This window comes from Hibiscus syriacus, unplaced genomic scaffold (genome assembly GCF_006381635.1).
Source record: "Hibiscus syriacus cultivar Baekdansim isolate YM2019G1 unplaced genomic scaffold, ASM638163v2 tig00005411_pilon, whole genome shotgun sequence".
In the NCBI taxonomy this organism is placed as follows: domain Eukaryota; kingdom Viridiplantae; phylum Streptophyta; class Magnoliopsida; order Malvales; family Malvaceae; genus Hibiscus; species Hibiscus syriacus.
Window position 1 is genome coordinate 316296 of NW_024062057.1, and position 14676 is coordinate 330971.

Sequence of the window (14676 nt, forward strand, 5' to 3'; positions counted from 1 at the left end):
TTACAATTACATCAATTGTAGGTTATAAGTAATATAATTTATTATAAATTCAAAATCTCACAACTTCATTTATTGTAACTTATAAGTCAGATAAATATCAAATCAGTTCAATAACAAGTCAGATTATTTACAAGTCGGTCAATTATAGGTCGGGTAATACCAATTATTTACCAGGTTAAACTCAAGTTCGGGTTTATTTCAATCGGATGCAGGTCGGGTTCAATTATCTTATTATCAGTTCAATTCAGGTTCATGTTATTATTATATCGAATGTAAGTCGGATTTAGATACATAATTTTCAGATCCAGCTCTGGTTCAGTAAACACCCGTTCAGATTTGATTCCGGATTACCACTGCTCAAGTCAAAAAAAATTTAACTAGAATCGGTAGTAGTCAATTTTATAGTTCGAGTCGTCTTTTTACATCCCTAATTGTGCATTCTCTGTTTCAACTTTGGCATGCACCAAGCTCTGCACTTCTGTCTCTCTCCCCGAGTTACCTCTCTGTTCTCACTATCTTGTTCTTGATTTCATTAAATACTGGACAGGACTTACTACAAACTTCTACAGGAACAGACAGAGCTCTTAAAGAAGCAGATATGTGTTGTTTTCTTTGATCTTTTTTCATCGTTTTCTTAAATAGAGAGGAAACCCTGGAAGATTTGAGCCAAGGGAAAAGATGGGTGTCTTTCGGTTCCTCTTCTTTCTTCTTTTGTTCACACGGTGTGTTCATGGGAACACGGAGCTTAGAGCTCTAATGGACCTGAAGGCTTCTTTAGACCCAACAAACAAGGTGCTGGAGTCGTGGAAAAGTGACGGTGACCCTTGCGGTGGTTTTTTCGCGGGTGTGGCTTGTAACGAGCACCGTAAGGTGGCTAAACATTTCTTTGCAGGGAAAGGGTCTTTCTGGTGAACTCTCGCCTGTATTGCGAGACTCAAGTGTCTCTCTGGCTTGTACTTGCATTACAATTCATTGTCCGGAAGATACCGGTAGAGCTTTCACAACTTCAGGAATTAACTGATCTTTATCTTAATGTTAACGATCTGTCTGTAACATTCCTCCTGAGATTGGAAACATGGCTGCTTTACAAGGTTAGTTCATCTCAAAACAAATTATTTCAATCTTACTGTTTGTTTGATATTGATGATAATTAGGACAGACAATGAACAAAATTTATTTGCCATGTAGTTCTTCAGTTGTGTTGCAATCAGCTGACAGGGAACATACCGACGGAGATTGGTTCATTGAAGCGACTAAGTGTTCTTGCTCTGCAATATAATAGACTAGATGGTCAAATCCCAGCCAGCTTAGGCAACTTGAGAATGTTAAGAAGACTTGACTTGAGCTTCAATAGTCTCTTTGATACAATTCCTCGAACTTTAACCGACATCCCACAACTGGAAATTCTAGATATCCGAAACAATCCCTATCTGGAATTGTCCCTTCGGGTAACAATTTTCTCATACGCTAACACCTTCATAGATTCCTTGTGTGATTCGATTCTTTATGTTAACTTAAGGCTGATTTGTGTCTGTAAAGGTTGAAGAGATTAAAAGGAGGATTCAAGGTGACAACAACCCAGGTCTGTGTGGAACAGGATTTCAAACATTGAGAACTTGCGGCCCTTTTGATATATGAAATTAACCAGCTAAACCATTCAGATCACATCTAAATAACACTGCTCCAGCACCTGGAGTTAACTTGAACACATCAAATATCCAGGGAAATTGCAACAACACTCATTGCCGACATCGATCCAGATTCCCGGAAATACCTGTTATTTCAGGGGTTACTGTACTTACTTTCATGTTTGGTTGCTGGATTCCTCACATTTGTTCACTGCCGTAGGCAGAAACAGAAGATTGGAAATACATCTGGTCCTTCTGAAGAGAGCATTAGCATTGACCAGGCAAAAGATTTCAAAGAAATGGGAGTGTTTCACCACTCCTTGATCTTGAATACTCATATGGGTGGGACCCATTAGGTGATGGATGGAAAGGCATTGGATTTTCCCAGGAAAATCTGAATAAATTTAGGTTCAACCTAGAAGAAGTTGAGTCAGCAACTCGATGCTTTTCCAAGTCGAATTTACTGGGAAAGACCAACTTCTCATGTGTGTACAAAGGGATTCTAAGAGACCGTTCTCCTGTAGCCATCAGAAGCATAAATGTAACCAGCTGCAAATCTGAGGAAGCCGAGTTCGTTAAGGGCTTGTACTTACTAACGTCGTTACAACATGAAAACCTTGTGAGGCTGAAAGGCTTTTGCTTCTCAAGGGGCAGAGGCGAATGTTTCCTCATTTATGACTTTGCTTCCAAGGGAAACCTGTCCGAATACCTCGATCTAGAAGATGGAATTGAACCAGTTCTTGACTGGCCAACAAGGATTTCCATCATCAATGGCATTGCAAAAGGTCAGTTTCAGATCAGGTTTATGCTCCATAACTACAAGCAACAATCATATTTTCCTCTTTGACTAAATTCTTGTATTTTGCTCCAACAGGTATAGAATATTTGCACAAAAGTGAAGCAAACAAGCCGCCCATAGTCCACCGCAACATATCCGTCGAGAAAGTTCTCATCGACCAACAATTCAACCCATTGATGCAGACTCTGGTCTCCATAAGATTCTAGCCGACGACATTGTCTACTCAACTCTGAAAGTAAGTGCAGCAATGGGTTATCTAGCACCAGAATACATTACAACCGGCCGTTTTACAGAAAAGACCGAGTATTTGCATTTGGGGTTATTATTCTCCAAATCTTGTCTGGGTAAACTTCAACTCACAAGCTCAATTCGATCGGGGGCTGAATCTAGTAGGATTGAAGATTTTGTTGATACAAATCTCAGAGGACATTTTCAGAGTCCATGGCAGCTAAGCTGGGGAAAATTGCACTCGATTGCACCCATGAAGAACCTAATAACAGGACCGAACATGGAGACAATAATTAAAGAGCTAATGATTGCAGTGTCAGCAATAGATAGGCATTCTTTTTCTCCAACTTGAGAACTGATGATGATGGACCAAAGAGATCACTGAAATTTGCTTTTTGCTGGTGTTGTAGATCTTTTGACAGGGTACTATGATGATTGAGTGTTGAAAAGATAGCAATATTGCTTAAAGTGGAGTTGCAGATAGCTGGAATGCTTGGGAGGAGTCTCCCTGATGACTAGCAATAATAAAAAGCAAAACCAAAGGAGATATGGGGAGAAATAACTTTCTAATCACACAATTTGATAAATACAATTTCGTATCTCCTAAGGCACTGGGCCAGCAAAACGAGCTCAACTACCGACTAGTGACATCAAGGTTAATAAATGTCTCTTGGAGAACAGCTCCCCTTGTTTCTTTTATTTTCTTTAGCGATGAGAAAAAATTTAGCTGTTGTAAAATAAGTTCTGAAAAGTTGTACCATTGTGTGCATGAGGGCCAACCAATGGCCTGAACAACTATCAATTCAGGCAAAATCGGTTTATGCTGTGTCGGTATGTTGTTGATCTGAAACCATTCTCAGGCCACCAATCTGGTCTAATTGCCATAACCTTTATATCCTCCTGCCCCTGGATTGCCAATGTATCTTCGAAGGCATGTCAAGCCGCAAAACACCTCCCCGGAAGCTAGTGCAGTGGTCACACTCCCTTGCTTCTTATTAGAGACAGTGTCGATCACCTCTGAACCAGGGATACTTTTCCCTCAACCCCTGAATATAGAAGTATCAAGATGTGTTGCTGCAAAATAATTAAAATTATCAAAGCCCAGTGGACGAGACTACCTTTCCATATATCGAGAAACTTTAAAGGAAGCAACCGCTTGCAAAATAACCCCCCCCCCCCCCCCGTGGTGCGTACGTGCTATAAGTTCTTGCCCGACATAGCACCCTTTATCAAAGCTGATTGCGTTTAGCCCAGCAAAATTGTATTCAAGTGGAATTGCTTCCCCTAAACAACATAATAACAATATCACAACCGAGACTGGGCACAATAGGTTAAACCTTCGGAAACATACATTAATATATTCAAGAAACTTAAGTACACGATTGGCAACAAAGCAAAAAAAAGCACCTTTCGGAGTTTTCAGTTGAGCCCTCAGCAACTCCTTCTCTACTACACATAAGGTATTTCTTTCATCTGTTGCTTTATGAGACTCAACTAAAGGTGCTGCAAGAAACTATTTTCGCTTTTATCGTATTTTCGTATCAATTTAACCTTTAATGTTGTCCAATTGCATCATTCTATAACCTACCCTTATCTTAAAACCCTAAATCATAAACTTAAGTTAGAGTTTAAAGTTTATGATTTAGAAGTTACATGGTTATGTTTTAGGGTTTAAGGTTTATAATTTAGTATTTTAAGTTGGGGATAGGTATAGAATGATACAATTGAGCAACTTCGAGGATTAAATTGATGCGAAAATACGATAGAGGCGAAAGTGATAAATTGGGTCTACTACAGGGACAAAATTAATTGCATGCACGACTTCTTAAGGAACGATATGATCCTAAATCAATTATAATCTCAAAACAATGACTTGAGTTAAAAATGTAGACATGAATACATTTCAGAAGCAACAAAAGATTTGTGAACTCACGCATTGAACCAGACGGAAAAATCCCCCTAAAACCTAGACAATCTAATCTGGGATCCTTGGACCATTGACATCCAACATCACTGCCATGTGAAGCTGACTTGCTAGAACCATCAACACCACTGCCCCAACCAACTGAAGCTGCCTCTGGTTCCTCAACAGCAGGGGTCTTTCCAGAAAGGTTACCACCGTATCTCTGCCAACAACAGAAGTCGCCTTCCACATTATCGATATCTACTTTAGACCTCAACCGGTATCTGCAAATAGCAAATACAGCAGATACCAGAAACCACTAAGAGGAATTCTAAATTCAGTATTACCATAAGAGACAAGCACACATCACTTTACTATTGTCAAATGTCGTAAAGAAACAAGAACATTTTCAGATATATCTCTTTAATAAATCATTTCTGGAAGAAACAACAACGCTGCAGAATTCATACAGATTATGGATTTAACAAATAATAGAGAATTTCTAATGTCACAGGCAAATTTATACATGGCATTAAAGGTCCATCCAGAATTCGGAAACACAAAAGAAAACTTTTCTATATAAAGCCAACAGAAGAAAATTTAACCTCAGAATGGGAGATCCCAAGTAAACCAAATGCAGAAGATATAGACAACAGAAAATCTCTCTTTCAAAAGCAACATTAAGAAAAAAAAATCAACATTCCAGAGAATAATTAAACTAAATACACCCACCTCTTAAGAGTTGCCAACAACTCATCCAAGATCGACATATCAACATCAGCCAAAATCTCCACCGATCCATCAGCCCCACTACCTGGACCCGACCCAGTTCTGTCCAGATTCTCCTCAGGCCGGGGCGGCCTATACAAGAACAAGTCATACAAAAACCTCCCTTGAGGCGTCAAAAGAGCTGCATACAGAGGAGGAACTACGACAGTGGCCACGTTCGGTGTAGGAATGGGGGAGTTCCCTTCACGTGGGGGTTCACCAAACCTCCGAACATCGTTTGATAAAAGACCCTGAAGGAATTTGATGGTGTCGGGTCCCGAGAACCGGATTACGGACCGGGATTTCAAGTGAGAGCAGAGCGGACCGGCATTTTGGAGGTTGTGAAGGCTAGGGTGTTATTCGGTTAATTCGGTGGCCGAACGATCGAACTAGATTATTTTCGAATTAATCGAATTTTTTTCTTTAACTTAACCGAACCGAACTTTTTTTTCGAAAATATAACCGAACCGAATAAATTTCGGTTAATTCGGTTAATTTCGAATTAACCGAAATTTTTTAGAATTTTAGAATTTAATATTTTATTAAAAATAATAATTTACAATTAATTAAATAATATCTAATTATAAATAATATCTAATTAATTTGATTCAAACATTTTGCATTAATTTTGATATTATTTTTATTAATTAATATTGATTGGGTTTAAATGGATTTAAATGGATTGGGTATCTTAATATAATTATATTTAAAGGTTAATTCGGTTAATTAACCGATTTCGAACCGAATTAACCGTTAACGAATTTCAAAAAATTCTTAACCGTTCCCGACCGAATTAATTAGGTGGCCGACCGAATTAACCGAACTAATTCGGTTCGGTCGGTTAATTCGGTTAAAACCGAATTGAACACCTAGTGAAAGCAAACGATGGTGAAAGAGAAGCGAAGGTCTCAAACGGTGCATTTTTAGAGTCGTTTTGGATTGGAGATTTGGGTTGCATTAAGTTTGTTAAAATTTTATTAATTCGTGTTCGTTAAGAAATTTGTTGCTCGACTCGTTACTTTAAGCTAATTAAAATTTTACTTGACTTGTGCTTGATAAGAAATTTTGTTATTTAACTCGTTATTCATTAAACTCATTAAACTTGTTGTTAGTTAAGCTCATTGATTTTTTTATTTTATTTTTTAACTATAAGTAAATCTATTGATACTATAAAAGTTAATATAAATATAAATTAATAAATTTAACCAAAAAATATCAAAAGAATGTATGAAACAAATGAAAGTTTAAACTAAAATAACAATCCATAAATACATTGAATAAAAAATTATTATTGATTTTGGGTATAATAAATAATAATTAATAATTAATAATTTAGTATGGGTTAGGATCCACTTATTATGTAAAACTATAAGTTTTACATTAATTTATGGTCATTAGATTTAATAAATAAATGATTTAGATTTAATTAAAATTTATAATCATAAATAAATATTTTAACTCACAGTAAAATATATACTTTTCTTATCAGGGTTAGAGTTAGGAATTATAGTTTAAGATTTAGAATTTTTAGGGTTTAGGATCTAAAGTTTAATTGTTTAGGTTAGAGTGAAGGATTTAGGATGTATTATTTAGGATTTGAGTTTAGGGTTTAGAATTTTAGATTAGGAGGTTAGAATTTTGGGTTTTAGGGTTATGATTTGGGATTTTTAAATTTGGGCGTAAAAGAAGATAGTATTTACTGTGAGTTAAAAGATGTTATTTATGAGTAATAATTTTAATTAAATCTAAGTCATTATTTATTTAAATCTAATGATTATAAATTAGTGCAAACTTATTAATTTTACATAGTAACGGATTCTGCCCCCCTTTAGTACTTTTAATTATTATTAGAAAATAGTAGATTAGTAATTTATCATTTTATTATCTATTAGTAAAATTAATAATTTTCAAATGAAATTTCTATGATAACTACTAAAAAGTTATAAAATAATTAATGAGTTGCTCGTAAACATATCGAATCGAATTGGACTTTTTCTACTCAAATCGTAAGGTCTCGAATCGAGTTCGAGTTCTAATCGATTAACCTGAATCGAACTTTATCAAATTTTGCCGAGGTCAAATCGAGTTGCTTACAAGCTTCCGAATTCATTAAACACTCATGAATTAGAGGACATCACAGATGTTCGAAGAAATTCTTGAATGAAATTTGTTAAGTTCGAATTGTGGAGAGAAACTTGGTGTAATACCCCGAAACCCTGGTTAGTAGTTCGAGTCAACCCAGACCCAAGGATGAGCCCAAAGTACCTATAAATTAGTTGACCAGTTTATTGTTTTTGGCCTTGAGTTAAGGCCCAAGAGTTTGGTGGTTGATTATGGATGTGTGTAAATTAAATTTTGGGAGACTAAAAGTGTAGTTTACCCATGGTTAATTTTGAAAGATGAAAACCCTTCCATATTCTATTTTTTCCATGAACCACTCCCTTATCTTTCACCAAATGCTCTTCTTTCTTCCATAATTCTTTCTTCACTCTTCCATTCCAAGTGAGAGTTCAAGCATTCAAGTATAGTGTAGGGAAACTAAGGTGAGAATGTAAATCTTCATCCTCTAAGCTTATTTTAAGTTCCATTCTTAGTTTTTAGCATAGAAACAAAAATGGGTCTTGAGATATTTGTGGGAATCTATGGATTCTAGCTAAGTTTTGAGTTATAGGGAGCTGTTAGATGTTATTCAACCCCTAGATGGATTGGTAATTCATTGTCATTTTGTTTAGTGAATGAGATAGGAGAAATCTCAAGAGCTAAAGGAAAAGAAAAATTGAATTTTGAGTGAGTTGAGAATGTTTCTAGCCATCCAAGGAGCAAGATAACACCTTTACAACTCTTTTATACTCATAGTGAGTCATTAGAAGTTCAATATATTTTAAATGTTTGAGTTGAGCATGATAAGCATTTTCATGGTGAAATTCTTGTTTGTTTTAGTTATAATGGTTTAAAGCCTATATTATGATCCTTATTGATCAAATAAAACTTTAAGCATGTTTGGGGACCTCTCTAGGGTCTTGGGATTGAAATATAGTATTTTCGTATGTGTTTATGACTTCTGTAGGTAGAGTATTGATACTATAGAGATAGTATCGATACTTTCTTCGTTTTGGGCAAATTCGTGAGTTTCTCAGTGAAATTCTTGTTTTAGAGTTATAAATGTGTTTAAAGCCTATATTATGATCCTTATTGATCAATAAAACTTTAAGCATGTTTGGGGACCTCTCTAGGGTCTTTGGGATTGAAATATAGTATTTTCGTATGTGTTTATGACTTCTGTAGGTAGAGTATTGATACTATAGAGATAGTATCGATACTTTCTTCGTTTTGGGCAAATTCGTGAGTTTCTCAGCAAGAGTATCGATACTGTTTCAAAAGTATCGAAACTTTGAGTCATAGTTTCAAAACTCCCAGAAAGTTTCAAAACTCCCAGAAAGTTTCAAAACTGAGCAGAAAAGAATGTTTAAAAGTATCGATACTTATATAAAATATCAAAACTTTTGTAGGAGTATCGATACTCTTGGGCTAATATCGATACTTTTAGTCTGTTTAGGCAAAAATGTCAGTTTTTAAGGGAATTAGACTCGAGGTACCCCAACACTTCATTTTATCATCAAACAAGACTACAAGTAAGAATATTAATGATATTAATATTACACTTAGAAATAAGATCAATAAGGATGACATAAAAATAGCCTTGGATGATGCTTGGGAAACGATAAGGACACCTATGTTCCTTTAGAAAATGCTAGCATTATCAAAAGTATAGATTTAGTCCGGATATAACCTTAGGTAGTGTGCGAGGCACTTAAAGCTAATTAGCTTGGGTGCAAGGTCCAACACTCAAGGAGTGGGCTAGTCGATGGGGTTGATTGATGTAGAGATTCCAAGCAACCATTCTCGGTAGATTATAGGGGTGTGTGATCTTCGAGATGTAGAACCCTCAGTCGCACCATGATGTCTACCATAGAGTAAAGAGTGCTATAATCGAGTATACTCACTATTGTAGTTATCAGTTAGTTTGAGCATGACATGAACACTTTTAGTATGACTTAGTTGTTAGTGTAGCATTGGGCTAGTTAGCTCAACGTTTGAAATTTGTTTCCTTACGTAGGTTAGTCGAGGAGCAGTGTGTGGACTTTTTGACAGCAGTGATCCGGACCCGGATAGTGCAGAGTAAGTCTCGAGTTCATCTTTAGAGGGCATGTATAATTGTAAACTCTGATTTGTATATTTTGATATGAGTCGTAACTCATTTTAAACTATGGTCTGTATGATTTAAATATTATTTTGGGAGCTCTTAATGTAAACTATTTTATTTAAATTGTAGTTGATTTATTTTAGCATGAGTGGTTACAAATTGTCATTTTTAATATGGAAAAATTTAAAAGAAAAATTTGGTTAGCCACTCCAGTGGTTCAGTATGGCATTCTGATCAGTTGATGATTATGTGTCGTACTGGTTTAAGGTGTTATATTTAGTGGTATCAGGGCATTAGGTTTAGACGTTCCTAGGACCTGCAGGTCAGAGAGTTAGTAAAAGTTTATGAGTATACATGCCTTTAGAGATGTAAAGAGTACTTCTGCTTTTGAAATAGTGATAGTAACTCCTCTTATTGTTTAAATTTTCAGAGTTTAGTTATGGATGAGAGACCAGGTCATAGTCAGGAAGGTAGGGATGAGAGTAGAGCTTCTCTCGCGGGCAATATCGGCGATGATTTCATTCACGAGATAGATTTTGACGAGCTTGGGGATGCGAAAGTTGAGGAGACAACTTTATTTAGAGAGATGACTGCTACCTTGATGCGCATAGCCAGAGCCTTACCTAGGACTCCAGTAGCCCTACCCAACCAACCCCACCTTGTTTTAGCACAGTATGAGTCCCCTGTTGATAGACTCAGGATGTATCAGACCACATACTTTTATGGATCAAGAGACGACGACCCAGTAACATCTGATCAGTGGTTGAGGGAGACTCAGACAACCCTTTGTCAGCTACACCTAACTCATGTGGGTATGCTCAAGTGTGTCACCTCCTTGCTGAAGGGTGACACAATAGATTGGTGGGATACAGTCGAGATGTCCATGAAGTCTGAACGACCTACTTGGGAGCAGTTTTTAGCGAAGATTCGCTATAAGTATATAGGCGAGGTAGACATGGATGATCTTAGAGATCAATTTTTATAGTTGACGCAAGGAGATCATTATGTATTTGAGTACGAGGTAGAGTTCTTTCGATTCAGTCGGTACGTGTCAGAGCTAGTGTCGTTAGAGCACTTCTGGTGTAGGAAGTTCAGAGAAGGCATCTGCCAAGATATCATCACCCATCTATCTGCCAATCCCTCTAGAATTTTTACCGAGTTGGTCCGCCAGGCCAAGTCCTTATAGAGGGTGCAGGGGAGAGGAGTTGCAGTTGCGAGTACTACTTTCGAGCAGGTCAAAAGAGTTGCAGAGTCATCTGGACCATCGTAGTCATCTAAGAGAGTGCGAGACTCTCAGGGTTCTTGGAGAACTTCATAGGGACAGTCTAGCAAACCAGCTCATCAGGCAAGTAGAGGAGGTGGTAGATCTGATCATCGTAGGAGACCTTTAGTCACTACCTCAGTAGCGAGCTCATGAGGTTCGTCGAGGGCACATTCTCAGCTTGTCTATTTAGTTTACAATTGAAGGCATGTAGGGTCATGCCGTCAAGGGTCCCGATTTTGCTATAGATATGGTTCTTTAGACCATTTTATCAGAAAGTTCACAGAGGCTAGAGATGCGGTACCAGCTTCGACGCAAAGATTGGCCTTATCAGTTCAAAGGGGTAGAGGTTTCCATAAGGGTGGTAGCTCAGCATCTGACTAGACTTGTAGGGGTATAGGCCGATTTGAAGTCATTGCAGAGCCTAGAGTTACTGTCTATCAATATACAGTTCAAACCCAAGAGGATTGCGACTCCACTGACGTGATTTCAAGTACCTTTACAGTGTTTTCTCTTCCAGTTACTGCATTAATCGACCCAGGATCCAACCATTCCTATATCTATTCAAGAGAGAAATATCTTAACTAAGAACCTCAATATAGGGTTTAGAGTATCTAATTCTTTAGGATTAGATGTCCTAGTGGATAAGGTCCACCGTAGATGCCATGTTGAGATTCAAGGTAAAACCTTTTTCGGCTGATCTTATGGAGTTGTCATTCAGAGAAATTGATTTGATTCTGGGTATAGACTGGTTGTCAGAGCACGATGCGAGTTTGAGGTGTAAGCTTTGATGGCTTATGCTTAAGGAAGAGAATGAGACAATGATTGTGATGTTTGGTGAGAGGCCAAGGGGTGCAAGGGTTATTTCAACTCTTAAAGCTCAAAGAATGCTTGATCAGGGTTGTGAATCATTTCTGGCTCGTTTAGTCAAGACCAGACAGTAGTTTTATAGATTAAGGACATCTGAACCGTCAGAGATTTTCCAAATGTTTTTCCTGAAGAGTTACCTGGGTTATCATCGGATCGAGAGTTAGAGTTTGGCATTGAGCTAATGTCAATGTCCACTCCTATAATATCCCAAAAACCAGGTTAGTGACTAAATTGTAAGATTTTGAAATTTTGGGTCTAATTTCAAAAAATTGAAAAGTTTAAGGACTTAATTGGAATATCTTGGTGTTGGATTAAATATCAAATAAGGAATGAATGAAGGGAATATTAGTAATTTGATAAATAAATTAAATATTTATTAGGGATGATTATATAGCACATGGAGAAATGAAAAGGGGAGTAAAAGGAATCCAGAAATTTCTCTTTTGTTTCATCTCTCTTTTCTTCCTTTTTCCTCCATGAGTGTCCTAATAAAGGTAATAACTTTTTAGTTAATTATTTCTTGAAATTTATGAATGGTTTTGATTGTTGGAGTATTAGGAAATATTATGGAAACTTAAAGGGAGGTAAAAACTAAAAGAATTGGAAGTTATAGAGGATTTAACATAAGAGGTTTTAAGTGAAATTGTTGAAAGGAGTTAGTAAATGAATTTTGAAATGAAATTTGACTTGTGATATGCTAGAATGAGAAATCTAAAGTGTTAGAAATGGATTTAGAACATGTTGAATAATTGGTATGATTTTTGGTTCTAAGTGTTCTATGAGAATTTTTGGATGTCAAAGTGTATTAAAGTGTTATAAGTAGTTATGGATAAGTGTAGTTAAGTTATATATTGGAAATGAATTCAAAATGAAAGATTTAGAAAGCTATTGGTAAATATTTGGGCTAAGATGAGTTTAATTTGGGCAAGGGGTATCGGTACTGGATGAACAATACCGATATTTCCTAGTGAAAATAGGCAATATTTGAGTTGGGGTATCAATACTGAATGAACAATATCGATACCATAAGATAAAAGTTAATCAATCCTTTATAGGGTATCGATACCAAAGTGGTAGTATCGGTACCATGGGTATTGATACCAATATATAGGTATCGGTATTATTATTTTTAGAATGAATTCCAGAATCAAGAATAGGTATTGATACTGAAGTATAGTATCGATACCACAATAGAGAAGTATCAGTATTGTACCTTGAGTACCGATACTAGTCAAATGGAATTAATGAATCAAGTGTCTTTTCGAGATTCAATTTCGATGGTTATTTAGTAGTGATTCAAATTACGATATTTATATGGATTGTATATTCGTGTAGATACTGAACGGAAACCAAGTCCGAATAAGTCGACGAATAGAAGTTTAACAAGAGAGAGATAGGAGAATTGCTTTGAAAATTGAGGCTAAAGTGAGTGCATGATTTTATGTATAGGTTATTTTATGGACATAAGACTTGCGGTGAGTCTATTTTCTATCTTAGACTACATGAGTACATGAATACAAGTATGTTATTGATATGATGATTATGTGTACATGAGTATATGTATATGTCTAGATGTTAAGTGCATTTTATAGATGATTTATGTGAATGCATGTTTATGTGATATGATCTATGTGATTAAGTGAACATATGTGACAAGCTAAGTGAAACTGAACTAAGTGATTACATGAACTAAAATATAAGAATAGGACATGAGCTATGTGGTAACAAGCTATGAGATTACATGCCTATGTGATATAAGATTAAGTGAACATATGATATAAGCTATGTGATACTGAACTATGTGAATATCTGAAAACATAAAAGTTGTAAATGGTAAAGCCCATGTTATGTGATATGAGAGCTGATGATATAATTGACATGCCAAAAGTCGAGGTTCTAAGCGGTCCTTCGGGATATTTTATATGGCACTCAGTGCAATTTATACGAGCTATGGTGACAACATTTGTGCACAATTATAAGTCCAAATAATATATGCTCTATCCGATTTTGTAAACCTTTTTATATAATTATGTAAATTATTCAGTTTATTTAATATAAGTTTCAAATTTTCCACTATTTTGTACAAGTAAAATGATTTAAAAAGTTAATGTGACACCTTGGGTTTGTATCCGGGTCGGTTACGGGTTGGGGTGTTACAACTCTGGTGTCTATTATCCCTTATCGTATGGCATCGATGAAACTAATATAATTAAAGGTTCAAATCCAGGAGTTTCTAGAAAAGGGTTTCATCTAGCCAAGTATCTCTCCGTGGGGAGCGCTAGTTCTCTTCGTTAAGAAGAAGAACGGGTCGATGAGGTTATGCATCAATTACTGACAGTTGAATAAACTGACCATCAAGAACAATTATCCTTACCCAAAATCGATGACCTCTTTGACCAGCTCAGGGGAGCGTGTGTATTCTCTAAAATAGACCTAAGAACAGTTATCACTAATGCCCCAACGACATTCATGGATCTCATGAACCGAATTTTCCACCCTTACTTGGATCAGTTCGTGGTGGTTTTCATAGACGATATTCTGGTGTATATATGTTCAGAGGATGAGCATGATCGGCACCTCCGCATAGTTCTTATGACCCTTCGAGACCGACAGTTGTTTGCCAAGTTTGGAAAGTACGAGTTTTAGTTATCTGAGGTTTTATTTTTGGGGCATATAGTGGTAGAGGATGGCATCCGAGTTGATCCTCAAAAAGTTCAACCATTTCTTGAGTGGGAGCCACCCAAGAGCATAATCGAAATACGTTGTTTTTAGGTCTTGCGGCCTATAATCATCGCTTTGTAAAGGGTTTTTTAATGATAGTTGCCCCGATGATAAAGTTACTTCAGAAAGGTGTACCATTTGTGTGGGGTGAGAAACAACAGTATAGTTTCGAGCAACTAAAGACCCTATTGACACAAGCCCCAATCTTAACACAACCTGAGTCGAGAAAAGAGTTTACCGTATATTGATATGCTTCGCTAAATAGTCTGGGATATGTTTTGATGTAAGATGGAA

The 14676-nt window shown here is 36.5% G+C and overlaps 1 protein-coding gene and 1 pseudogene across 1 annotated transcript; one reads left to right on the forward strand and one right to left on the reverse strand.

Moving 5' to 3' along the window:
- The first annotated feature begins 446 nt into the window (after positions 1-446).
- LOC120199363 lies at positions 447-3495 on the forward strand (annotated as a pseudogene).
- A 34-nt stretch (positions 3496-3529) lies between these two features.
- LOC120199353 (putative transferase At4g12130, mitochondrial) lies at positions 3530-5682 on the reverse strand (the record flags this gene model as incomplete). Its single annotated transcript, XM_039200463.1, has 5 exons — positions 3530-3672; positions 3850-3939; positions 4063-4158; positions 4589-4842; positions 5291-5682. Coding segments are annotated over 5 exons (975 nt in total), but the record flags the coding sequence as incomplete, so codon positions are not given.
- Between the last annotated feature and the right edge of the window lie 8994 nt (positions 5683-14676).